Raw genomic sequence first — 25993 nt, 5'->3', positions numbered from 1 at the left:
TCCAATTCTCTGCTAGTTGCTGGCGATTACCCCTGACGAGTGACAGCCGAAACTATTCGGGCTCACTATTCAATTGAAACTTTTGATGCTCCTTAAGACACTGGTCTTCCAGCTCGTTTTCATTATTTGGAAGGTTCTTCACGGTCCTAGAAAATTAACTCGCGGACCCTAGTTTGAGAACCACTGGTCCAGCCCAAGCCTATATCCTTCCGAAAATAACACCGCTCGCATATAATTGTGGGCCCCACCTGCTTAACCAACAACGAACCAAGTCAGTAATCTCCGTATCACTAAAACGACTTCAAATTGAACACGTGCAAATGTCTCATATATTTGTGTTGACACAGATAAAGTCAGGGAGATCGACATGCGTACACACCCAATTACAAATTACGATTGAATAGACTTGCCCATTGTAAGACTACACTGACTCAACCATGGCCTACTAAACTGAGTTACGTAAGCCATGACTGAGCATTGAGCAAGGTCGCCACGTCGAAACTTATGTGCAGAATTATTTAATACCCCGATGGGAATTCACCCGTTTTGCGTAAATCACGAAAACAATTCACCGATACAAACAGCCTAAATCTGTCACTACTCTTTATCCCATTTTTAATGCACAATCGCTACGTGATCAAGTTGTAATATTTGATGATTGCCGACTACAGACTCTATCCGACAATGTCAATACATCCTACATCAGTAACATGTTTACAGTAACTTTGTGAAAGCGTCGGCTACATTCCACTGTGATCAAATCAGACACATAAAACACATGAGTCACTGCGTGACTACAAAGGAAATGAGGGGAACAAGTCAGGAAAATGGAACTTGGCCTTCAAGAAATGCCTCACGCCACAACTACAACAGTGGGAACTTATTAGGATCGGATGGTATAAAATTACATTGTAGAAAAATGACGGATCAAATCTCCGGCGTTGTTGAACAACTAAGGACGCTTCAAGTGATTATACGAGCGCTCCCGCGCAGATGCTTCCCGGAATATTATTATTCCAACTGAAAATGAACTTAGGAAAATAAAAAGTTGCATTGAAGGGTCGAGGCTAGTGCTGTGGTCTTCATGACATACATTCCAGTCGAACGTCATGATAAGAACGGCTCGAAGTGTTAATAATAATATTTTCGGGAGAGAAAAACATTTACATCATCATTAACGGTGGACGGTTGCCCGACATTTGAGCATGCGACATAATGAAAAACGACACTTAAGCATGTGAAAGTGACTTTATAACCCTAAAACAAACCCAAACCGCAAAATTAATTCTTACATATATCCGAACCCCAACCCCAACCAACCCCTTAAAATCGAACCCTAACCACAAATTTAACCCGTATGCTCCAAGTGTCGGATGTTATTATGTCACATGCTCATATGTCCAAGGAGCACGGTGGACATGTACATTGTACATGTACAATGCGGGGTATCCACTCACGCAGCTAAACCAATCAAAAATATAGTTGAAAATAAAGCACCCCGATAAGATCTCGTCACGATTATAGTCATACGCAGCATGATTAGAACGTCAAGGATCGGTTTTCCGTCATTTTGAAATTACCATATCGCAACCTGTGCATTCGAGAGTATACTGCAGTGAAAGAAATCGAAAATAGTACTGGATTAAGTCAGGCACGCTACAAGTTCTGTAACAGCAGTAACAATGATAATGTTAATAAACACACAGTGAACGTTTGTTGCTCAGCCCGCGAACATCCCTTGACACGCGTTGCGATGCTTGAAGAGTTTTGTCGCTACTTCGTCCGGGCAATGTTCCACGGCCTGCGGAGAAGCGAATAACGTCTACATCACAATAGATCATATGTACCATTGTAATGTTACCTAATTCTCTATATTCATCATGATAGGAAGTACCTTGCGCAAGGCACTCTGATGCAGCCATTCGTATGTGGGTAGGGGGGGATGGATTAAAATGAGGGGTGCAATTTTCTTTTAGCATCTATTTTTTTGGATTGACGACACGTGACGCAAAAATGCTACAGCCGAACATTAGAATTGCAATCAAAACTTCAAATTATGCCCTGACTTTACGTATATTCGTTGTGACGTCATGAAAACAACTGATGTCATAATAACATTTCAAAAATGTGGGGGGGCATTCGCACCTTTCGCACTACAGTGACGCATGATTCCAGAACTAAATCGAAAAAGGAATAAAATCTACTCTCAGAGGAGACGAGCATGACTTCTGGTTTGAAATTGACATAGGAATCCAGAATTTTAGTAGTGATTTAGTAGAAATAGAAAATGAAATAACTGAAAGGTAATCGAGAAATTTTGAAAAGTACATATGGTCGATGTGTTGCGTACTTAAATAGTATATCGGAAGTGAGCTTCTGACAAAATAGTAAACTCTCAAAATCGCAAGATGCATCTTCGCGACAATGCAATATGACCGATGACTCCACGAATGAAGCAATTTTTCGGAAACATATCATGACACTGCGACACACGGGCTTATCTCTCCCTGTTACTATGACAATATAAATTTCAAAAGCGATTGAACCCATTCCAAAAGTACTTTCTACTCGAGAAAATCCAAAGCGTAAAATGTAAGTAGTTTTGCGTTGACAATCTGTTAGGCAGAAGTGAAAGTAGTTTGAAATTATAACCATTAGAGCAAACAGTGAAAGTAGGCAAAGCCTAAGTGAGAGTTCCGAAAAAGTAGAAGTACTTCATCAGGTCACTGCTGACCATCTCCGCGACCGGATAACCGGAAACAATTCGGCATATATTAACACTTACGTCAACAAGCTTTTCTTTGGTAGCCAACGGGTTATTCGGAACATCAGGAAATGCAATAGATGACATTGAAGAGGAGCGGCTCATTGTGCTGGGAGTGTCGCATGGTCTTGGGGGCAGTGGAGGAGGAGAATTGGGGTCCCGCGAGTACTGTGAAGTACAAAATTGGGACGCAATGACACACACGTAAATATCGACTGACATCCACGGAATTTGCTAGCAAAAAGGCCAGGTACACACGCTGGGTGGTGCGTATTGTACATTACACCTATAAATTGCTAGCTGCGAGCCTGGGCATTGATTTCAAACACATTTATCATTGAACACTGAACAGTGCACAAAATACCGACAGATTCAACTGAATGCATTCTAGGTTGAGCAATGAGCATGCATCACTTGTGCGCATGACACTCCATCATGCAGGTTTCAGGTAATGTTTAATTTTTGGGATAGGGTCAGTTTTGACGTCATGGCATCGCATGAAGCGTTGCATACTCAACTGTCGTTTTCGATTCAATATCGATTTCACATACCGACACAAGCCGCGTTAGTTTCATTGCTTGCCCTTATTACATTATCTACTATTTTCATTCTATATTTGAAGACACAGGACTTCAGCACAGTGTTGGGATGACTCGAGTGACGACTGGACTTGCATTGTGGCTTGACTCGTGACTTGACTTGAGTCAACTTGACTCGAGTCATCTCCAAAAATCGAGTGACTTGACTTGACTCGAGTCAAAATGAGCAATGACTCGGGTTGACTTGTGACTCGAAGGTAGTGACTTGATCCCAACACTGCTTCAGTATACAATTGAATACTTTATTCATATTGAAATAAACCCGAATATTTTCGGCTGACACTTGAATAACATATTCAAATTTCATTCAGTGGGCTCTTATTGACACGTTCTTTCATTCACATCTGTCAGCCAAGGTGGGTGGGTTTTGATCAAAAGATTATTCCGAATAGTTTCGAATCTAAAAACATCGTCATTATTGTGTTCTTTTTATCGTTTGATGTTTTGTAATCTTGTTTGTAATCTTTTGTAATAATATCAATAGCAGAGGATAGAGATCGAAATCCACCCACCGTTACATCCGTGTCGATGGATTGCACAACTTTTTTGATTTCCTGATTAATTTCGTCCATATTAGCGCACACGCTGCCGTAGATTTTCTCGTCGTCGCCCTCCGCCGATCTGTCCGTCATGGTGGAACGTATCGACCTGAAACAGTTCACCGATAGAACGACACGCAGTGAAACATAGCGCCGAAATTCTCACATCGCACGGTTGATCAAATTCTTGTGAGCGTCCGTTATCAATTTGGCGTCGCGTAAATCGCCGTCTAGCACAAGCTTGGAAGCCAGTTGCGAGGCGTAAGTCCCTGAATGAAGAGTAAAGAAAAGTGTTGATTACCCGACAGAACGGACCTCGCCGTCAATAATAAAATGTGTAGTCGCGTAATGAATATATCACTGCCACAAAATCAAGGGTAGATTGCTGAGATAACTTCACTTTCATAGTACTCAAGTACTGTAAACTGTTGTTTGTTTCAAGGCTTGATCCACTTGAACCCAGTAAATCTCAAGTTAAAAACTAGTGAAGCAGTGAGTAATTTTGATGGAAAGGAAAGGACGTAGTTTATTTTTGTCCTTGATGTAGTGCAGATATAGCCTTTACGGCTTTCTAACTCATGCACCACCCCTCCACGCTATCACAGTAATGCATGAGCGCCAGGCAGGGAAGTCATGGATACCAGTGTTACTAATCAGGTCTTTGGTCTGACCCGGCCGGGGATCGAACCCACGACCTACCGATCAAGAAGCTGGACGCTTCACCATTACGCTATCTTGACTACTAAAATTATCCAATTATAGTTTCGATAAATGAAGTCTTGATAGGTTGTATCACAGCCCAACATGTAATACAGAGCTATACACTAGGGTGGTTCAAAAATAACCTTTTTTCCTGAATCTTGCTGGTTACTTGATTAAATCGTTAGGTTGCCTTAAAAAACGACGCACACCAAATTTGAATTCATTCCAACCAATATTCGCGGATTTCGTAGAGTTTGAAAATTTTGAATTTGCCTGAAAATGCAAAAATAAAAATTTTTCCAATTTTTCTGCCAACCCCATGAGATTGTTGCGCTGTCTTCAAAAACGATGCAAAACAAATTTGACTCAATTCCAAGCTGTAGAAGTGGAGTTATTTCAGTTTTTCTTTGATAATTCTGGGATTATCCTTGATTGGTGGATTATCCCAGAATTATCACCAAAAAACTTGAATAACTCCACTTCTGCAGCTTGGAATTGAGTCAAATTTGTTTTGCATCGTTTTTGAAGACAGCGCAACAATCTCATGGGGTTGGCAGAAAAATTGGAAAAATTTTTTTTTTTGCATTTTCAGGCAAATTCAAAATTTTCAAACTCTACGAAATCCGCGAATATTGGTTGGAATGAATTCAAATTTGGTGTGCGTCGTTTTTTAAGGCAACCTAACGATTTAATCAAGTAACCAGCAAGATTCAGGAAAAAAGGTTATTTTTGAACCACCCTACTATACACGTTAGTGGAAATGACATTTCCTCAAAGATGTGATCAATCCATTGCATTGCCACGAAGCGCAACGAAACAAGCTTGGTCGAAAAAACGTCAAATTTTCCTGATGTAATGTAGAACAATCATTTTTTGTTTGTAATTGTATTAAAGGCACATATTGGTACTTTCCACACCGTTCGCACGACGTCACAATAAGTCATACTGGAACACTCAACTTGAAGCTTGATACTTCATCCGGAATCTAATTACTCCCGTCCATAACCATTTACTGCAAGGTAAAAACATACCAACAACCGCCGGATTCAATCCCTGCTCGGCTAAGACGCGATTCTCAGTCACAGGCCTTTCCTGTGTGATGACACGCAAGCAAGTGCATCCGTTGCGTACGCGGAATTTCATTTGGAGCTGAAAGAGCGCGCTTTCGGGCGGCGAATTTTGATCTGAAATGCACGCGCAGATTCGCGACTGCCGCTCAACTAGGCGAAAACACCGAAAGACACGTACGTTCTTCCTTCACGCCGTATTTGAAGGCGACCTCGCTTTCCCGAGTGATATTGCCCACGAATTTTGAAACCAGGCTTGGGCAATCGCTAGCGCCGTCGTTGAAGTAACTGAAACGCGAGCACTTTATTTGCATGGCGTAAAAAGGGAGGACATTGACAGCAAATACTCCTGAACCCCTCAAGGCAGTGTTGAGATCAAGTGACCGCCTTCGGTTCACAAGTCATTTTGAGCCGACGCAAATTTTGACTCGGGTGAATTCGAGTCCTTTCAAATTTTTTCAAGTCGAGTCACGTAAAATTTCGAAATGACTCGAGTTTAGTCAAGCCGAGCCATTTTAAATTTTTTCAAGTCAGGTCTTGCAAATTTCCAAAATAATTAGTAGGGCAATTTTTTTGGACATGTCAAAAAAAGTCAAAATTAGGTCAAAATTGTAGCGTTAGGTCAAAATTTGTCAAAATTGTTTACAAAGTCAAACATTTTTTGACCTCTGCATTTCGTTTGTATCGTAGATTTTGCGCTGTCGGTGAACTTATCATTTGATATTTTACAGCTTGTAGCCTACTTTATAGACCTACCGTTGTAAACGGACCATCGTCTGCTCATTGTGAATCATAAATGGTCAAATGAAACAAATTGTGACATGGTTTTATGGTTAACGTACCGCAATATCCTAGCTGAAGCAAGACTGCTTGGACATTGCATGGTTCTTATATCAAGAAGCGCAAGCTGAAATATTGTGATATAGACAACATTGTCAGAATGAAGCAACACGGTTTGTCACCAGCAGTGTGCACACAACTTGAGTGTTGTCAGCCAACAAATGCTGCTGTTAAACGTTCTTTCTCCGTTCTTGGCAAGCTACGTAGTAAAGACAGACACTTTCTACCCGAAAATGTAGGAAAAGATCTTTCGTTGTACTACAACAAATTTTAATTATTTCCACCAGAATACGTAATGTAACAACTGGACTTCTTCATAGAGCCAGATTTCGTTAAAATACTAGTTTTTCATGTGAAAATCTGTCAGTTTTGGAGCCAAAAACATTTTTTCAGGCCAATCTACTTTGTAAGGACAGGCAGTTCCAACCAGAAATGAAGATAAGTAGTACAATTTTAACATTATATGTGAAAACACCTAATTTGCATACGTGAGGTCAAAATTTGGTAAAATTTCAGTTTTTTTAGGTCAAAAAAGGTCAAAATTTAGATTTTTTAGGTCAAAATCTTCCGTTTTTTAGGTCAAAAAATATTGCCTTAATAATTAGAGTCAACTCAAGCTATTTAAAAATTCTTCAAGAAAGGTCAGTCAAATTTTCAAAGCGGCTTTAGTCAAATGTTACGAGCTCAGAGCCCATTTAAAGTCACCAAATATTTCAGTTTGAAACATTTGCTTTAATGTTTGGACGCATATATACACACGCATGCTGGCTAGACCCCGCCAAACTTGTACCACCAAACTTGAAAATTTGTCTCTGGTTCACGAGTCATCCCACATTTCTCATACGTCGAGTTCGAGTCAAATGATTTTAGGACAGTGACTCGGAGTCAAGACAGGTCATTCAAATAACCATATTTGAGGAATCCCAACACTGCCTCAAGGCTCCTCGGCTATAGCAAATACGCAACACCGGGGTCCTTGGTAACTTGGATGAACACGGAATTATCACAAAATGCATGGTATCGGAATTGTAACGAGCATTATTGTGACATCGAGACTGTACTTTTACGATCAATATCAACCATGATGGCGTATCGCAGTTGAATAAATCCGATGCGAGCATTTACAAATATTAATAGGATATTATATCCGAGCTGCCACGGTAACACCGGCATGGACAATATGCGAGAACGATGAAGAAACGTATACTTACAGCTGATTTTGCGTCGATATTTTCACTTCCGTTTGCGTGGCCATCAGCGAGTTTGTCAAAATATCACGGAATTCGTCGCCGATCGTACCTACGCTTCCGATTCTGACCTGTTATTCAACTAGATAGTTACGGCGAGAGCAGATTTTAAGAAGAACACCGACTCACTTGTCCGGCTGTGAGATCAGCGACCTTGCCCAGTTCCACTAAGCGACAGTCAGTGCCTTCTATGCTGACGATCGACACCATTGTTCTGGAACAAAATGGATACCCGTATATACTTTTTGCGTTACATATGCAGTCAGCCAAAATATTCTTGAGATATTGCTTAAATGGGTATAGGCATAGTTTACAGCTCTATCAGCGTTCAGAAGAGAATATTTTTGACAACTTATGTGAACGTTACTGCACCGCAGATTGATTTTTCTGCAGATGATTCTGTCTACATGGAAAAGTATATAACCTTACTCGTTAAAGCATAGGAACACAACATTGCAATATTTAACCGACGGTTACCCGTGTTTGATTCCCAAATCTCCTGTTTCCTTGTAGAAGTTGTGGCACATCTTATAGTCCGATTCGGATTCCAAACTGCCGATACCAACGTTCGCCCGTCCGTCTGTGCATAAGATGACCTGAACACGGGACATCATCGTAGTTACAGCTTCTCACAAAAGACCAAGCAGCAGGCAACCTACACGAGATCCCGGTCTTTTCGACGCTATTGCCACAGATAAAAACAACGCTGGGCCCAAAGCCGTTCCTCCATGTTCTTTCAAACTGTAGTTAAAATACAGGGATATATTAAATACGCTACAGAGGACTTGACATGAGGTGAGGATTATTATAGTGGGTTTGTGGTGAAAGCAAGGTTTGGGATTTATAATTTTAGGGCCCTGAAACTCGGCCAGTAGCCCATGTACTGTGCACTGCGTATGGATCGCTAAAATGAATTATGGTCACTTCGAATCGGAATACATTCCCAATGCAATCGAATTCCTATTTCTCAATATTTTTTCTAATTGAAAATAATATCGTATTCGTGTTGTGAATTAACAGCCGTATAGTGCACATGATTGCATTTAGGGTTAGTTCGGATATCAATAATTTTCGCTATCCGGATAACGGATATATCCGGATATTTTGGAATTTATCTAACCGGTTAACCGGATAATAACTGCTAAGTGAGACAATCGATTTCATTAGGTCTGCATGTAAAACGGATCGCAAAATCATTACACAATAAGCCCATTTACATGGCCGTTTGGGTCAGCTTCGAAGCTGACTCGTCAATCCGACTCTCTCGTTTTTGAAAAAGAGAAAAAGGCAGACGGCTTCAATCCGTCTTGAGCTCAATCCGTTCCGCAGAGTCGCTTGGAGACGACTTGAACATTACCGGCACTTGAAAACGAATCCAGACTGCAGCAACATACCAACATTTCATGTTCCTATTTCACGAAACCGGCACGCATTTCAACTGGGTGAATATGAAAGCTCTATCAGTACATGATACTGCTTTTATAATATACACTGGTCTTATTTGTTCAGCAACACAACTTATGAAGCGAGTACAGCCAACAACATAACTTGCCCAACTCACTATCAGAAAGAATATATACACGGTGTATTTGGTCATTCTAGAATTGTGTTGAAGTATTTCTGGACATCTCAACTGCCGTAGCATATTCCCGAGCTGAATCCCAAAGTGCTGTATATCACTCGAGCTGCGATAAACATGACCATGTAAACTCGATCACTTTGGCAAGCCGTCTCATGACGTCACTCCAAGACGACTTGGCTTCAAGACGACTTGACCATGTAAATGGGCTTAGTGTTATTGTAGAGTACCTACCTACGCGCGCAGTATGAGGGAATACGAGAAAAACCACGCAAATTTAATGTTCACTGCTTCTGCAATGCCCTCTTTATAAAGCACAGATGCATCGATTGTGGGATCCTGTAGCCGGGACCGGAATTTTGTAGCAAAGAGTCCACGTTCATTGAATGCTTTATCAGCTTCCACAGAAGTGGGCTGAATAGAAAGCAGCGCTTCGTGGAGAGTCAAAAGGTTGGCAGGTCGTACGCCGGAAACTTCAACGGCTTTAAATCCTTTTGACCATCCTTATGTTTAGGTTTGGGGTACTAGAAGGACGACTAGCTGATACTGGAATTGATGCCGACATGATACCTCGCTCTAATTCACGTGATCAGGCACGCAGCCAGCCGAAAATGTAGGGGGATTGAAATAAAATCAGGGGGTTTCGATTTTTTTTTTCGAATTAATCATCACCGGAAATCAATTACGCTTGCACGCACGCACATTTTTGCGAACATTCGATGTCATTCAGTTTCGCGGTGTCACTCTCAGTATCACTAATTAGAATACACTTAACGGCATATCGTCAACAAGCCATCGAGAGATAGGAGCCAATGCATGCTGGGTCCGAGATGGTTAGGCCAGCGATTATATCGTTCGTAGGCCTATTGCAGATGCGATTGTGTAGGTCAACGATAATATCGTGAGCACCAAGCCAATGAAGATGCGATTGTGCAGGCCAGTGATGGAATTGTGTGAACAATGCACATGGCCTATTGCAGATGCGATTCTTCAATCCAGTGGAACTATCGGCTTGTTGAAGACGCGATAAATCAGGCCAGAGACGATAGCCGAGCGCGCGGCAATCAATGACCTAATTTAACGATTTTCTCAGCAGGAGATCGCGTCACATCACATTGTGCAATGTGTACAGACGCATCTCGCTAATTGGCAACACGCTTCTCGTTAATCGGCCGCGCCAACACTGAATACGACTTATTGAAGCTTACTAAAACGTGTAAAATGCATTAGCAACGATTCTTTTTTATCCGGTTAACCGGCAGAAAAATATCCGGATATCGGATAGTGAAAATACCTGCGGTTAACCGTTATCCGGATAATCCAACCCTAATTGCATTGTATATGTTTGCATGCACGCTTCAAGTATCCCACCGGGATACCTGACCTTGACCACATAAGTTAACATTGTAATCTGTCATTGATTAGACAATTAGACATGTCAATTAGCATCGAAATGTTCGAATCATACGGTATCCAAAATCAGCGATTCGTATCACCCATCCCTAGCCACGATCAGTTCATTGCAAAATTTTGTTGTTGTAAATTGACAACTCATAATTTTTAAATATCTTCTATTGATCTCTTTTGTAATCTTGTTTGTATTCAATTCGTTTGTTATTTTGTTTATTACTGTTATGCTCTCCAGTTGATGTTCCAACTTCCTTTCTCGCAAGGTCCTAGTTTTTCCTATCCTACGTATGTGTATGTGTAAGCAAAAATATAAAGAGATAACCGAAACCGACAGTGCAATACGCTGTCAAACGAGCCTGGTTTTCGTAAACACAAATTCGCTCACAGGTGTAAATTTTGAAGCAGCTGCGCGTGGGTATGTCCCAAGTAACCCGGTATTGGCGAATCCGATGCCGCCTTCAGTATGTAGTCTGTGTCGTACAGCTGGGCGTCGTTAAGATACAGTCGCTGTGCCGGCGAACCGTCTCCCAGCGACACAACCTGAGCAAACAAGAGTATTTACCAATAATTATCAGTTCTAGTGTCGCAAAAACCAACTAATTTCCAAAGGTGAATGCATAACAAGGAAATTCAGGAATGGCATCAAAATTGACGGCCATAATTCGACAACGCCACGTAATATAGCCGCACAAAGGGAATTCAATCTCGATGAAAGATGTGGCTGCAGAGCAGGGACGGGCGACATGTGGCCAGCGACGGGATTTTGAGCGACCCGCAGACAGTTTCCGGTCTCAAAAATAACATGGCCTGCAGCCACAGTCTGCCGCAATTCTCCACTGCTTGGTTACTACGTCAATTTATAGTGACTGTTGGGTCTACATACTTTTGCGAACATTTTAGAACATGAACATTTACCATTCAAAGCAGCGTTCTAATCTAAGTGATGATTCCGTGCCGTCGTTACTAAGGGCTTCTACGTCCGACATGCAGCCAGAGTTCAAAACACTTGTTGATAACTTTTATCGACCATAGATGTTTCATTGACTTCAACAGCTATTTGAAGTACATTACATTACATTAATAACTTAGATAGATACTGTTTTTGGTTTTGAAGTTTATGTTAAATACAATTTATTCCTTGTATATGTTGATGAATAAGTGAACAATGTATCGATTCAGGGTTGCGGCCTGCCCAATACTTCATTTTCTCATATCTGTCCCGCCGACTGGAGAAGTTACCCGGCTCCGCTGTAGAGGAATTTGCCATGGCTCCGTAAACCCACAACTGTTGTATAAGGACATTTTACGAAGCGCTAAGCTTGCAAATCACAGGAATAACAGACTGCTTGAAACGCTTTTGCCGGATGCAGTAGAACACGATTTCCATAAAGCATAAATTCCACAATATGCAGCAGAATGCAATTTCAAGAAAGCATAACCTTCACCATATGCAGTAAAGTGCGATTTCAATGGAGTATAATGTTACTCAAAATACCGGAAATTGTTCAGACCAAGCACAGCCATTGTAGCCATCAGCTACTACGAAGAAAAGCAGCATGATAATGAATTCCAGGAAATTTTCGTAATCACACGACTTGACAAAAGTGAGTGGTACGAAACCAATCTAAAAGAATAAAAACTGTACCGTATCGCTGAAAGCCACGATAGCCACTCGGCACTTTGGATACGAGAAATGCAACTGCTGAAGCTGGCTTTGAATTCCGTCTTTAACGGCCTAAAAGGAAATACGATGATGAAACTATTCCTTGAATCCCCAAAATACAATCTTCGAGAAAGATTCACACCTGAAGTCTTGACATGAAGTGAGTGTTCTCAGCTTGTATCTGACAAAAATAAAAGATCGCATCATAATATCCTACGCAAATTTGTCAAATAGCGTAAAATTCGAAATCAAATAGACACAGCTATTCAATACCGCTAAGACAGCTAAGGAATTATTAACCACAGTCAACATCTGGTGAAAACTAGTTACAATGGACGTCATGTATATATTTATTCACTAGTTGCAACAATAACCAAAAATCTAGCCATAAAAACAGTAAAACACACCAGTCAGACCAGAAATTCACAACTCAGAGGACTGGCCGATGGCATTGACCGAATGTAGGCTATGAATTCTTGTCCTTGACAAATCAGAAGAGACATCAAACAAACTGGAATTCGCAAGCTTGAAGACTGAGTAAAGTGCTCAATGGCTATGGTAACAAATGAATTCTCTCAAGAACCCAGGTTGGTTATGGGTACTTAGGCTTGATACCATTTACTCAGGGGTATCGACTGATGGGCAAGCCAAGCTCAAATTGGGACTGGTGGAATCAAAGTAGTTTATGTTCATTTACATATTTTGAGAAAACTTTGTGTAAAGTTTTCAATTTCTTTTGGTCATATCTTGGCCATGGTAAACCTTGATACAATGTGACAGACATAAACATTTAAACATCCTTCCTAGTTCATACAAATGGATACAAAGGAAAGGAAAGGAAAGGACGTAGTTTATTTTTGTCCTTGATGTTTTTGCGGCATGTACACCGACTCATGATACACTCACACACGACATGTGCATATGAATATCATGAGTGCATGATGTACATATGCCGCTGGACAAGGAAGGTGCAGATATAGCCTTGTATGGCTTTCTAAGTCTTGTACCACCCCTCCATGCTATCCCAGTAATGCATGAGCGCCAAGCAGGGAAGTCATGGATACCAGTGGTACTAGGTATTTGGTCTCATCCGGCCGGGGATCGAACCCACGACCTACCGATCAAGAAGCCGGACGCTTAACCATTACGCTATCTTGTCGGTTCACAAAGATCCTTGATAAGTTGCCATTGCTATGGACCCCAGAAAATCGTAACGCTAAATCGTATGCAACAATTTTGAGGTCGCTTACATGATTCATAGGGTGCGAACAGAATAAGCGTAGGTCCCATTCATTTGGATTTTCATATTTTTCTGTAGGTAAAACTAACGACAATCAACATGCACAGGCAATCAGTAATTACAATTTACAAGGTTACTAGTTGATGTCTACATTGCAGACGGTCTCGCGCTTCATACACAAATTACGACTTCATCAGACTACCTCCGACGTGACGCACATGCTTCCTGATGTATCAATACAGAACACGATGATGGGATCATCGTTCGGCGCGCCTGTAGGCTGATTCAGAATATACGTGACGTCGCTTTCATTACCGACAAGCGGCAATGTTTCTTGCTGTACATCCACGACTGCGTTACAAAACCGACAAGTCTTTTCCTAAAACGTAAAATCGTTGTAGGCAGAAATTTTCAACACTAGAGTTACAACAACGTTCGATTATTCGATATGTGCTGCAACAATAGTTCGACACTTGGAACACTTGCTTGGAGTAGTAATACGGGTTGAAAGAAAAAACATTCTTTTGCACATAACATTATAGCACGAATGATGCCTGGCGCACCATATTCAGCATGCAGCGTATATTTGGCAGATTACATCTCACCCAATATCAACAGTTCCAAACATGACACACAACGTTTAGCATTGAAGGTTTTTGATAGCCGAGCACACCAGGAGGGATGCGCTTTGATGGTAGGCTATAATATATACATAACCAAAAACTCCAGAGAACGACAAAATTAGGTCATACACTGGTTTCCGGTCATGAATGCTTAGCCCTATCTCTCTTTTGATATAGCACTTCAGGCTGTAATGTGGTGAGCTTAGTAATGCAATGCAATCATTAGAAAATTTTGGAGCCTACGGCAATCACATGAACTATGAAATGATTTCTGCAGTTAGCCTATATATTCTAATTTACATAATCTTATAACCAAGTTTGGCCCAGTTACTATTTCCTGCGATATCAGGTTCTTGGTTTAATGCCACATATTCATGGGTATCATGTCAAATTCTGCATTTTGAACAACTCTCCAGATGGTGCAAGGTCCAATATATCATCGACACTATACGAATTCAACTGACTATGCAGTAAAACAACAATCGATCGAAACCAGTCAAAGGGTGTATTTTTGCAGATATGTCCCAGTTTTGTGCAGACGTTGTTTATCATTTTATGTCCATGAGATACTCGGATTAGTAAGATCATAAGATGCTTGAACTGACAATTGGTATGGTGGTATTCGATATCCAGTCTAGTCTATGAAGCGGTGATTTTCATTCGATTGAAATCTCTGTCTTTAATAAAAGTGACAAAATATCTCCACTCCACCCCTGCAACATACCATCGACTAGCCAGAACACATACCTCGTCATCATCTTGAAATGCACGATGAAATAAGACAGCTTCACAGTGCGAACACTTCTGCGGAGGCATTGCCCATATCATGGAATTCTCCATTTTTTCCAATATTGACATCTTCACTGATACTACATTTGTGTCGGCAGAACCGTAAATATTCTTCGGTTTTTCACTAAAATTGGATACAGAATGATTAGCAGTTCACATTGACAATAGAGACATATGCGGGGTGATCCAAGATGAAATTTCCAAGAATAAAACCCAAACTTGAATTTCAATTTACATGTCACATTGTAGAAATAAATGAGAATGCTCCACAAGCAATATCCATCATGCAATTATGAGGAGACAAGGGACCTTTGCTCTGCTTGCTCACTGCTTGTGCTCATATCCATGTGTGTTATGACGAGGCACCGTCACATTTGCAATGAAGTACTTATACTTTTCACGAACATTCAAAGTATATTGCCTTGATTTCAACGACCTTGGAGGATTTGTTTGCAGAATATTCCCAATCAACCTAATACTTTATCTTGTTTAACCAAGTAACTATCGCCATCAGTGCTATACTGCTATGGTTCCATCATTTTTACAGGGGAAGTCACCATAACCGCGAGACCATATTCACATGAGAGAACTGTTTCAAAATCATATATTTGCATAGGCTGCAATACACACGAGCAGCATCCTGAGATATCGAATAGCTAGCCAGTGTATATAGGACGAAACTACCTATACACCTGATCATATTTATTACCCATATTTTGATGTATGTAAAGTTTTAGCGTCTTTCAGAAGGCACTATTTTAACTTGTGCCCAGATTGCTATTACTTCTATTCAAGAGACATTCGATCAATTGTGTACGCTCGACGTAGCATATAGGTTCATGCTCAATCAAGTCTTGGTATAAACTGTGAATAGACGTGACGTTGACAAACGTAGACCAGTAAATTGTAATGTTGATATACTTGAGATATTTTGGCAAACAGTGATACTGAAAACGACCGCCTAGAGTCAACAAACAGATATTGGCCAATAAATAACTGTGTTTGCGTTATCGAAAGGCGATAATGTACAAGGTAGCAAAATCTATAATTTTATAGCTGTGAGAATCAATTGAGCTATGATTCCTCATCATACGACCGACATTACTCAGCATTATTTCAATACAAATTCACGTCAGACCCGTTACGTACCTGACAACTGATTTTGCTCTGACCAAGCTTGCAGACAGTGGTGGAGCAGAAGGCACAGGCGGAGTCTAAAATAACAACAAATTATTTCAAAGCATATTGCACTCAGACTTTTGATGCGCTCCAAGTCAAAACATACTTGATTTTGACGGAAAACAATGAACATGCAAACCAACATAATTGAGCATCGAACACCCAAGGCACCAACAGTATTGTAGAAAAGCCGAACGCTGCTCAAAGGATGATAGAAAGCACATGATGGCAATTCATGCGTCTTCCTGGGTCTCGAAGTGACTGGGAATTAAAGGGGCACTGCGCTCAAAAAATGATGTGGCCTCAAATTGAAGGGTAAAACAAAAAAAAATTTTGGCCACAGCCATTTTCTTTAGAACGCCACCATAATGGAGCTGCAATTTATTGAAATTTCCACAGGACCTTCACGCTCCAACTGGCGCGATGACACGATGTCTTCATCGTCGCACATGCTCGACGCGATAAGGCAGTCACGCAGAGAACGAACCATAGACATATTTCCTTCATAACATCGACTGACAACTATCTAAAGTTCGCAAGTGCGACAGTGAAGACATCGCGCCATGTAACAGGTTAAGCAGCCGCGGCAGCTGGAGCGTGAAGGTCCTGTGGAAATTTCAATAAATAGCAGCTCCATTACGGTGGCGTTCTGAAGAAAATGGCTGCGGCTAAAAAAAAATTTTTCATTTTGCCCTTCAATTTGAGACCGCATCATTTTTTGAGCGCAGTGCTCCTTCAAGTAACAACACAAATTCTGTTCATACATTCAAGAATATTAATTAATACGTGCGATAGTCAACTGAGGTAGTCTAACACACACCGAAATAGTTGCAATCTATGAATTTAGAATTGTTTCTTTCATTCGAACTATGAGACCGTAGGTATCATAATAGTCACCGCATATTTTCCAAATAGTGCATATTTGGATTACAGCCTAATCAGTACGATAGCAAAACTGACACTCCTGTGGGTGTGCTGTGCATCCAAACCTTGGGAATGGTTTAGTTGTTGCAATCAGTAATGCAGAAGCAGCAATGATGTTTGTTAGAAAATAGAAAAATGAAATCATGATGCAGTGTGCGTTAATAGAAATCAAAAATAAGCCCAATCAAAGCAGAGGGAGGACCTTGGTAGAAAACAAATTTGTGACGCAAACCATGCTGCAAACCTTTTTCACAAAAGCATACCATAACTGATGAAGAATCATCGCAACCACTTTCACCCGTTTTTTCACTACTCTTGCTACAAGCTGATGAGACAGTCGACGGAACGGCATCGGTATCAAAATCAATCAATTCGAAGCTACCATCGTCAGGATTTATTACCATTTCGTTAGTCGGCTGTGGAGCCGTCGGTGTCAGATGAGATTGTTCGCCGAAGGAGGAATCCGAGTAGACATTTGGAAGCGCCGGGTATAACGGTTTGTCGAAGCCTGCCAATTCCAGGATAGACTTCTTTTTGTGTTTGCTTCCGGATATACTAACTCCACTCATCTCGGGCACCATATTGTATTCATTCGGAGTTTCGGGACATGAATATTGCGCGTGCAACGATCTAGGTTTTGGAGGCAACGGAGGACCCGAGGCACTATCGCTTTGCCCCGGTATGGGTGGAAGTGGTTTAGACAGAACAGGCCTTGGCGGCGGTAATGGCGGCGGGACAGACAAGTCGAGTTCAGACACAGAGCCTGTGGATTTGGAAAGTTTCTTCTTCCTGTTCTTAATTTTGGCGGCTTTAAACGCTTTCTGCAGATACACAAAAGATACACGAAAACCGAGGTCAATATTTTTTCAAAACATCCAGAAATAGACAAATATATACATGGAACATTGACGATGAAGTGCTTTTCTTCGGTTCAACGGGCTTGGAGTTCGTTTCCACGTTATTAGTTTCATCAAGGTTTGGCTCATACGGCACTAGATCGTACTCCCTCCTGTGGAATCAATTAATCGTTTTAAATTGCAGTTTACACAACTTTAGTGGGTATCAATAAGATATTAGGCAGGCATATCTGATAATTGCTTTGATGGAAGCCTCGACAAACAGTTGGATGTATATATCGTTAATTAGTTGCTAGAGGTAATATTTCTACCGTGGAAACCACAATTCATATCAATGTTCCGGTATTTCTACCTTGGAAACCGCAATTCATAGCAATCGTAAAACACGAATGACTTAAGCCATGCTTGAAATAATATTCTGGGTAAGGCTGAATTCTGAAAATACCCCATTGTATTTTCAATAATCAACCCATTGCCTATCCCACACTCCTATATATTATATGTAAGGTTCAACCGGTTTGCGAAATTTGAATCATCGGCAACCATCGGTCAAATAATTCCCAGTCACACGGTTGGCTTCAACACATTTAGTGATACAGACTAAGTCTAGGTAAAGTGTGCATAAAATTAATTTCACATTTAGATAATTCTGACGTCAAGCATGTATTGAAGATATGATTTATGCACAAACTGACATCTGCCCTGCCATGGTACAAATCATTCACATATTCACAACAACAACATCTACAACAGAAACACAAGTGATAATTATTTAAACAAACACAACTATATTGTCACTGGCAAAACAATATAATTACAGTTTAGGAAGCCTAGAATGAGATTGATTAGTTAAAACATATTAAATCAGCATGGATTGTATGCTCATTGCTCATTTTCATAGATTTAAGACAGGGCATGATTTGCCTGTATTTAAAACACCTTCACAAAAAAGTTCTTAGTTTGCCAGAGGTAACATCTGTATGAAATAATTGTGAAATACCTTTCTATATTGATGTCAGGCGCAACCGGATCATATGTGTTTCCTTCGTCCTGTGAAGATAGCAGAGAAAGGCGTAAAATTCTTGCTCATCGGAGCATCAAATGATACGGGGTGTTTGAAAAAGTACAACAGGCAATAGAGACCGATGCTAATGCACAAATTCCTAATTTTGAGCTTTTGGCGAACTCATTCAATCATATAATTACAGAACTCCGTAATCCACACTGACTCAAATTCCTGCTAAATACCAAACGTGCACTTGGGGTTTCACTCATCTACCCTGCTTCTACTTGAAAAGGATTCTTATACTGGGAAATAGGGCTGATAGACAGCCTGGTCCGTTGCTTGCAGAAGACTTGAAACACTGCAAATTTAAAACCATGGGGCAGGCTACCCATGAATTAGCCAGGTCTGCTGATATCATGCACCATCGCATCGAGAATTTTTTTCGCGAACTGTGTCATTGAACACATCTAATAGTTAGTGATAATATATCTGTATCTGCCATGTCTGTGATTACAGAAAATGTCTTTTCATCATAAATACTGAGACCATTGACCTGACTTAATTCACGTTTCAGTTTGAATACAATTCTCAATTAGTTTGAAATGCATCATTCATTATTTTTCATTGCAATTTTAGCGCTCCAATAAAGTAACTTGCCTACTGTAGAGCGGTATTACTTTAAGCAATGTTTTACAAGTTTTGCAGGGGAAGTAAGTTTTGTTTTTCTGAGTTAATGTAGCAAAGATTAGAATTAACTAATCCAAAATGTTCATTGTCATAAATAAGTACCGGTACCATATTTTATATAACTAACTGTGTCTGTGTCTCACTCTTATCTATAAAACCACTAAAATGGGGTTTATATGGTCGGAGTTGATGAGAGCAGAGGCTACAAATGAAACAAAATAGGCCTAGTAGGTGTGGTCTATTGCACTATTTTCAACTACCCCCCCCCAAAAAAAAAAAATAGGTTGTGTATGTAGGCTAACACCCAGCTGGATTCATCCCTTATCACAATTTCCGCTCATATCTTCTCTCCAATTGAGACTTTAAATAACATATGGTGTTAAGGTTACCCGTCAGCAAGCATTAGGCTTGTTACCATGATTTATTGCAGATTTCAAATATTTTACTGTTCTTTAGAATATGCGCTTTCTCTTTCCTATGTCCTCATACGGATATATTTTGTCGTGAATTATGCCATATTTATCAGGGGCATCTCTGACAGTAAGTGATAAGTTTTATAGAAGCATCCACTCGCGTACAATCTCTTGGCTTATTCCTTACCCATTTTTTATAGTTTGGCGAATTCTCAATTCAATAACCTTTTCATTCTATCTTAAACAGCAGCCAGGCAACTCATAACAAATATAGTTGATGATACACTTTGACAGAGCAATCAGCAAATTTTCAGACCTGTAAAAATGGCATTTTCCGCTGTCCAAATTTACCCAATTCTGATAAAATATGAGGGGGTATTCGGACATGACGTTTGTTCATATTGATCTGAGTGGGAGCCTGCAATGGATTAAGACTGCTTAGAGGTCTCTGCCGCGAATATTTCAACCCACACATTCACACTCTATCAATGCTTGGTAGCAAGAAGTTTATTACCAATCAATTTCGATGAAATTTCCCCCGTTATTAATTTATCAATGACGGATCCAGTTTATCTGATAGAGAAATGAATCCACCTTTTATGGAGACTACTTGTGATACAGTTTTCCATCAATAACCATTTAAATGTTTTGCTGCTTAGTGTCCTAAGTTACCCCCACAGTCCAAAGTAACCCCGCTTTACGGTAACTGTATGTGGTACGGTCTTCATTTCATGCATTTACGCCTGTCTCGATTAGTTTGATATTGGTAATACAATTCTTTTTTATTTTTGCCTCTATAGCTTATAAATGAAATTAGCAGTGAAGTGGTAACCGACTTCGGACAATTTGCACCTGCTTCCTCAAAATAATAGATCCATCTATCTAGAAATTCAACTCACTGTATCCTGGAACTCAAGATCCCAAAAGCAGTCAAGATAGGCCCGAAATCAAATATATCGTTGCCACAATGCAAGAGCATGAATAGAAAGTCTAAAATGCTAATTAGAAAAGAGACGTTTACTCACATCATTCTGGACTGATGTTTGCTCCACAGCTTCATAAATTGTGTCAGATACAGGAGGAGGAGCTGTCTTTTCTACCGGTACGCTGAAAATGAAAAGGTCATATCTTAAAAAAATATCCAGGATGAATGTCTGAGATCTTATCATTATTAGATGTGTTAGATTCTAACATTGTAAAACACAACCTTCGGGATGAATCCTAATTAATTAAACCTAATTAATGATCAATCAATCAGTCAACAATTTAACAATGTTTTTGTCCTCTCATAAAAAGTCACTGAAAACAGAAAAAAAAAATGTGAATGTGATGAGTGAAGATAAATCATCAGAGTCAACTGTGGGAAAGTGAGGAATATATACAATCTGCAGTTTGATGCAGCGTTGAGCGCTGAATAAGTTCAAGGTTACAAGATTTCACAGAACTAAGACATGGTAGCTACTCGTTCAAATTAGGAAGGTGCTGCCAGCTAAATTTAAACTGTGATGAAAATCTATGCATATAAAAGAAGAATTTCTGATTGACACATCTTTTAGTACTCAAAATACTAATCCAAAGAAACAATGTATCAATGAATGCTTCAACTCAACTCTTTTGGACAGATGAAATAATTACACCTAGTACTGATACAAAGAGATAGACACGGCACTAACATTTTATATGAACAACTGCAAGTTGACTATTTAAAACTATTAGGCCTAGGTTGACCATCATACTCACGGCGAATAGTATGGATCCCCAGAGTACACATGGCTTGATCCAAAGTCCATTTTCAAAATACAAACTGATCGCGCCTAGCTAGAGCTAAATAATCTGCACCTAAAACAAGGTTTCAGAGTGGCAGGGTTTAGCACAAAATGGATCGGAGCAAAGAGAAATGCAGAATGATTGTATTGCAGAGATTAGGTCAAGTCTCATTACACCAACTAGAATGGAAAAGTTTTTTAAATCTGGCACTTGGTGGTTCAGTAGGCCAATCAGCAGAATAAAAAGTTAATCTCACGATATCAAAAAACCCAAATTCTATTCCAAATAGTAGTACCACTTCTAAAACTTGTAGGTAACAAACAAGCCAACATCCAAAACATCAACACAATTGCTGCTGCATCTCAGAGTGAAATCCCACCCAGCCCTGAATGAACCAATATGCCAACAGACCATGCACTGGAATCGGAGCCAAATTCGGAAGTGCTCACTGTCCAATAGGGAGAGTGTGAAAGAATTTCAAACCGTTGTCACCGTCCTCAACTCTCTTCAATTGTCGATTCAATTTCGGCAGCGGCATGATTGTCGCTTGTGCCGCGTCTGTAAAACCATTGTACGCAGGAAGCAATAACAAGTTTGTCAAAGGCCCATTCACTTCAATAACTTTCATGTATTGAAGGCTTAGGGAATCCCAAAATTTCACTTCTTGATCTTCAGATCCTGTAATAATGCAGCTTCCATCCATGCTGCATACGATACATGTTATTTTTTTCGAATGTGCATGTTTTACAGATAATCTATACGGGCTATCATTGCCTGCATGAACTGGCTGAGATTCATTGCTGTATTGAAGTAGATCGTACCGAACTAGCGCACCATTTGAACAACCAGCGTATATAAATGTCTCGGTTTGATTCAGACAAAACGATACCACATCATTTTCAAAAACAATGGTCTTGATACTATGACAGCCGCTAGGTATGTCATGACACTGTATAGACCGGTCTGATGATGAGGAATATAATCGATATCTCAATCCAAACTTGACTTTTGTGACAGCGGTTATGTGGCAAGTCCAAGAGTGATAAGGTTTGACTTGATCCTGTGCATCATCCCACACATCAGCCATATCCCAAACAGATACAATGCCGTCCTCTCCTCCAGCAGCAAGGTATGAATCGTCATGCGAGAAATCCAGTGTGGTAATTTTTTGATAATGCATTGATAGCACACCCAGAAGATCCCCACTCAATAGCTCCCATACTAATATGTCATTTTTTATTCCGGCCGCAAGCAAAGCTCCATCGTGGCTGACCGTTAGACTGGACACGGCTCCAGGCACTGGAATTTTAGTGGCAACTTGAGACTTTCTACTCAGATCATACGCTTGAATGATTGGTTTGTTTGGCACAGATGATAAGATATGCTGGTCACTCTGAGCGCATAATGTTCCAGCTTGAGAGGTACCTCCTTTGAATGTTGAAAGGTTCTGGCCGTTCGTTGCATTATGGACAGCGATATTGCAATGTTGACCTTTCGATTCACTGATAAGCAGGACTTCAAACATATTACAGAATTATACAGAACTACAGAGAAGTAGACAGTAACCTTCTAAATGAAAGATGGTCGTTAAATCGGGACACTGTAGAAACAGCATGATGTTGAAGAAACTAGCATCAGCCAGGCACAATCAGCAAGGTCTTTCAAGATATCATAGATATTATAATAAATTTAACAATACAGAAGACCATGATATAACTAAAACGAACTAAGTAGCCTACTTTTCTTATAGATTGAATTGTGCACAACATGTTAACTGGAGTAGTGACTTGTAACTGGTGGGTCATGTGAGCATTTTGAGTCGCGCCACAGAGCGATTTTGAAAAAAGTCATGAAGTTGATGTAAAGTTTACTGTAGTCCTTCTGAATGTTCCAGCATACATATCTATTTTGACGAACGTATTTTTACCGAGGTTTTCGGTTAAGTTATATCAGGCGAGCTAGATTGCAAAACACTAAAAGGATAGTAGTTATGATAAGTTGATAACAAGGTACAAGCCAAGGTATACCAGTAATACAGTGAACTGGTTTTAAATTACTAAAAAAGGAGCGAAGTAGTGATAACACGTAGACCAGCTCATGAAAGGCATACTGTTAACTCATAATGTCAAACATGTCGTCTAATTTTCAATATCCCACCCGTGCCACCACACATACTGATACATATTCTTCTATGTTACGAGCAGAACCCTATAAGTAACTGTGTGAAGTGGCCCACGGCTATAAAATGTTCCAATAACCATTGATCTATATATTACGGTCATTATGGAACTAAAATTAGCATGTGACTTACAAACTGTGTGTGTGTACAGCCCTTAGAAATTTGAGAGAATTAGGGAATTCGCAAACTGGTACAATATGCCTGCAACTCTCTAAGCATGAGCGGGCATATACAGGATATTATATTATAATATAATCACTACACGGCCCCACACTGCCGTTAAGATAGCGTAGTGGTATGAAAATACGGCTTCTCAATCGGTAGACCTCGACCAGATCAAGCAATTATTCAATGAAATTTGCTTTGTTATCATATAGTTTAATGAACATGAACATGAACACTAGAAATGATGAAAAGATATGAAAAACAATAGCACTGCAGCGATACAAAATAATTGAGTCAACTGCTGCACCGTTGCCCGCGTGTGTACAGTATACTGTATTTGTATAACATAATCTACACTACAAAAAAAAATCAGACAAATTTGGTCTCAATGTCTCAAATCGATTTTTTACAAAAAAAAAGTCTTGAAGACCAATTAGTCTTAAAGACCAATTAGTCTTACCAAGAACTTTATGTCTCAAAAGTAAGCCAGAAATTGATCGAAAATAGTAGCAGTGCCTTGAGGGCATCCTTTTCAGTGTTAGGGGTCTGAGCGGAGGAGGGGAAGGATGAGAGAGACCAGAAATTGCAGTGTTGAGATGATCCTGTACTAAGTTTACAAGGTATTCACTAGATATAGTTATCAAGGTACATGCCACTTACTACTCACATATAATATTCAGATCAATATATATATGGTTGTCTGAGTCGAAAATAGCATTTATGGTGAGTGGGTAAAATGAGACCATCAGTGAGACTGAAATTGTTGAAAATGAGACCAAATCATCCTCATTTCTTAAATTTGAGACCAAATTTGTCTAATTTTTTTTTGTAGTGTAGTATTAAACACAATAAGTCAAGGCAAATATTTTCAAGAATACATTGTAATGCATAAATAAGCAGTGTTTCATAGACCAAATATGCTTGAAATACAGTAAAACTATAGTACCACAGCCTCAGCTTCACCACTAACATTGTGGCGTGGCAATACGGAATTATGTAGATAGCGAAATAGTGATGCTGACTCGATAACCTTCCTTCGCTTCCTTCGCGTCTCTCTTCTTCATACACTTCAACGGAATCAACGGTACAGATAAAAATATAGACCTTCTCATTCTTACCGTTTCAAGTTTAGATAGAATCATATTAGAAATCGTAATTATCGATAAAATTAACCGAAATGATGATGAAAATATAATCTGACGATTATGGATTTTTATTGAAACGTAAGACGTTGCCAACACCACCACACCGTGAGCAAACAGCAAACAAATGAAAATTGTTCCGATATAGGGTTTTCCCCCAATCCGCAGCTAACCAGAGAAAACACGTGAACACACTCAACACAGCGCAATGAATCTATAGATTCTAACCTACAATAAAAACATGTATTAAATTAGGGCCTTGTTTTACACATGTTTGTTTTTAATTAATTTTTGTTTTAAATGCAACCCTAATTGCAACAATTCAATGTTTCTGTAATATCAACGAAGACTAACAGAGTGTGCATGTGCATTGTGCAATTGTTACTGCACCTAAGACGTTGCCATCTTGGAGAATGCCACACTTAAGGATCCTTTTTCAGCTTACAATAGACATTTTCCATTCAGTTGAGTTGTAAATCGGGATTCCTTACTACTCCAGCGACAGCAACCCATGGTAACAGTATCATGCCAATGCCAGTATAACGGCAATGGCTACCGAAAGTGTCCCTACGATGAAAAGCCGTTTCTCATGATCGAAAGGAAGATGTCTTC

At 39.9% G+C, this 25993-nt stretch overlaps 2 protein-coding genes across 3 annotated transcripts; both read right to left on the bottom strand.

Moving 5' to 3' along the window:
- Positions 1-306: 306 nt before the first annotated feature.
- Positions 307-22011, bottom strand: LOC145441800 (circularly permutated Ras protein 1-like). Of its 2 annotated transcripts, none has more exons than XM_080319738.1 (21): positions 21869-22011; positions 21154-21235; positions 19023-19072; positions 18063-18174; positions 17429-17986; positions 16212-16276; positions 15021-15186; positions 13853-14029; positions 12553-12591; positions 12393-12482; positions 11133-11287; positions 8418-8499; positions 8236-8354; positions 7888-7972; positions 7723-7829; positions 5853-5959; positions 5636-5788; positions 4069-4171; positions 3876-4011; positions 2786-2932; positions 307-1801 (listed from the first exon to the last, which is right to left on the bottom strand). In XM_080319738.1, exons 1-21 carry the CDS (start codon positions 21916-21918, stop codon positions 1721-1723), a joined length of 2664 nt encoding a protein of 887 aa, XP_080175864.1. In that variant the 5' UTR covers positions 21919-22011; the 3' UTR covers positions 307-1720. The 2 variants fall into 2 exon arrangements, with proteins under 2 accessions (XP_080175864.1, XP_080175865.1); XM_080319739.1 differs by having other exon boundaries at positions 17567-17986.
- LOC145441803 (WD repeat-containing protein 18-like) lies at positions 21961-25499 on the bottom strand. The gene has a single exon (XM_080319744.1). It carries the CDS (start codon positions 23418-23420, stop codon positions 22341-22343), a length of 1080 nt encoding a protein of 359 aa, XP_080175870.1. The 5' UTR covers positions 23421-25499; the 3' UTR covers positions 21961-22340.
- Between the last annotated feature and the right edge of the window lie 494 nt (positions 25500-25993).

This window comes from Botryllus schlosseri, chromosome 6 (genome assembly GCF_051294905.1).
Source record: "Botryllus schlosseri isolate E-star chromosome 6, Bs_hap1, whole genome shotgun sequence".
In the NCBI taxonomy this organism is placed as follows: domain Eukaryota; kingdom Metazoa; phylum Chordata; class Ascidiacea; order Stolidobranchia; family Styelidae; genus Botryllus; species Botryllus schlosseri.
This window is presented reverse-complemented; position numbering and strand designations above follow the sequence as displayed.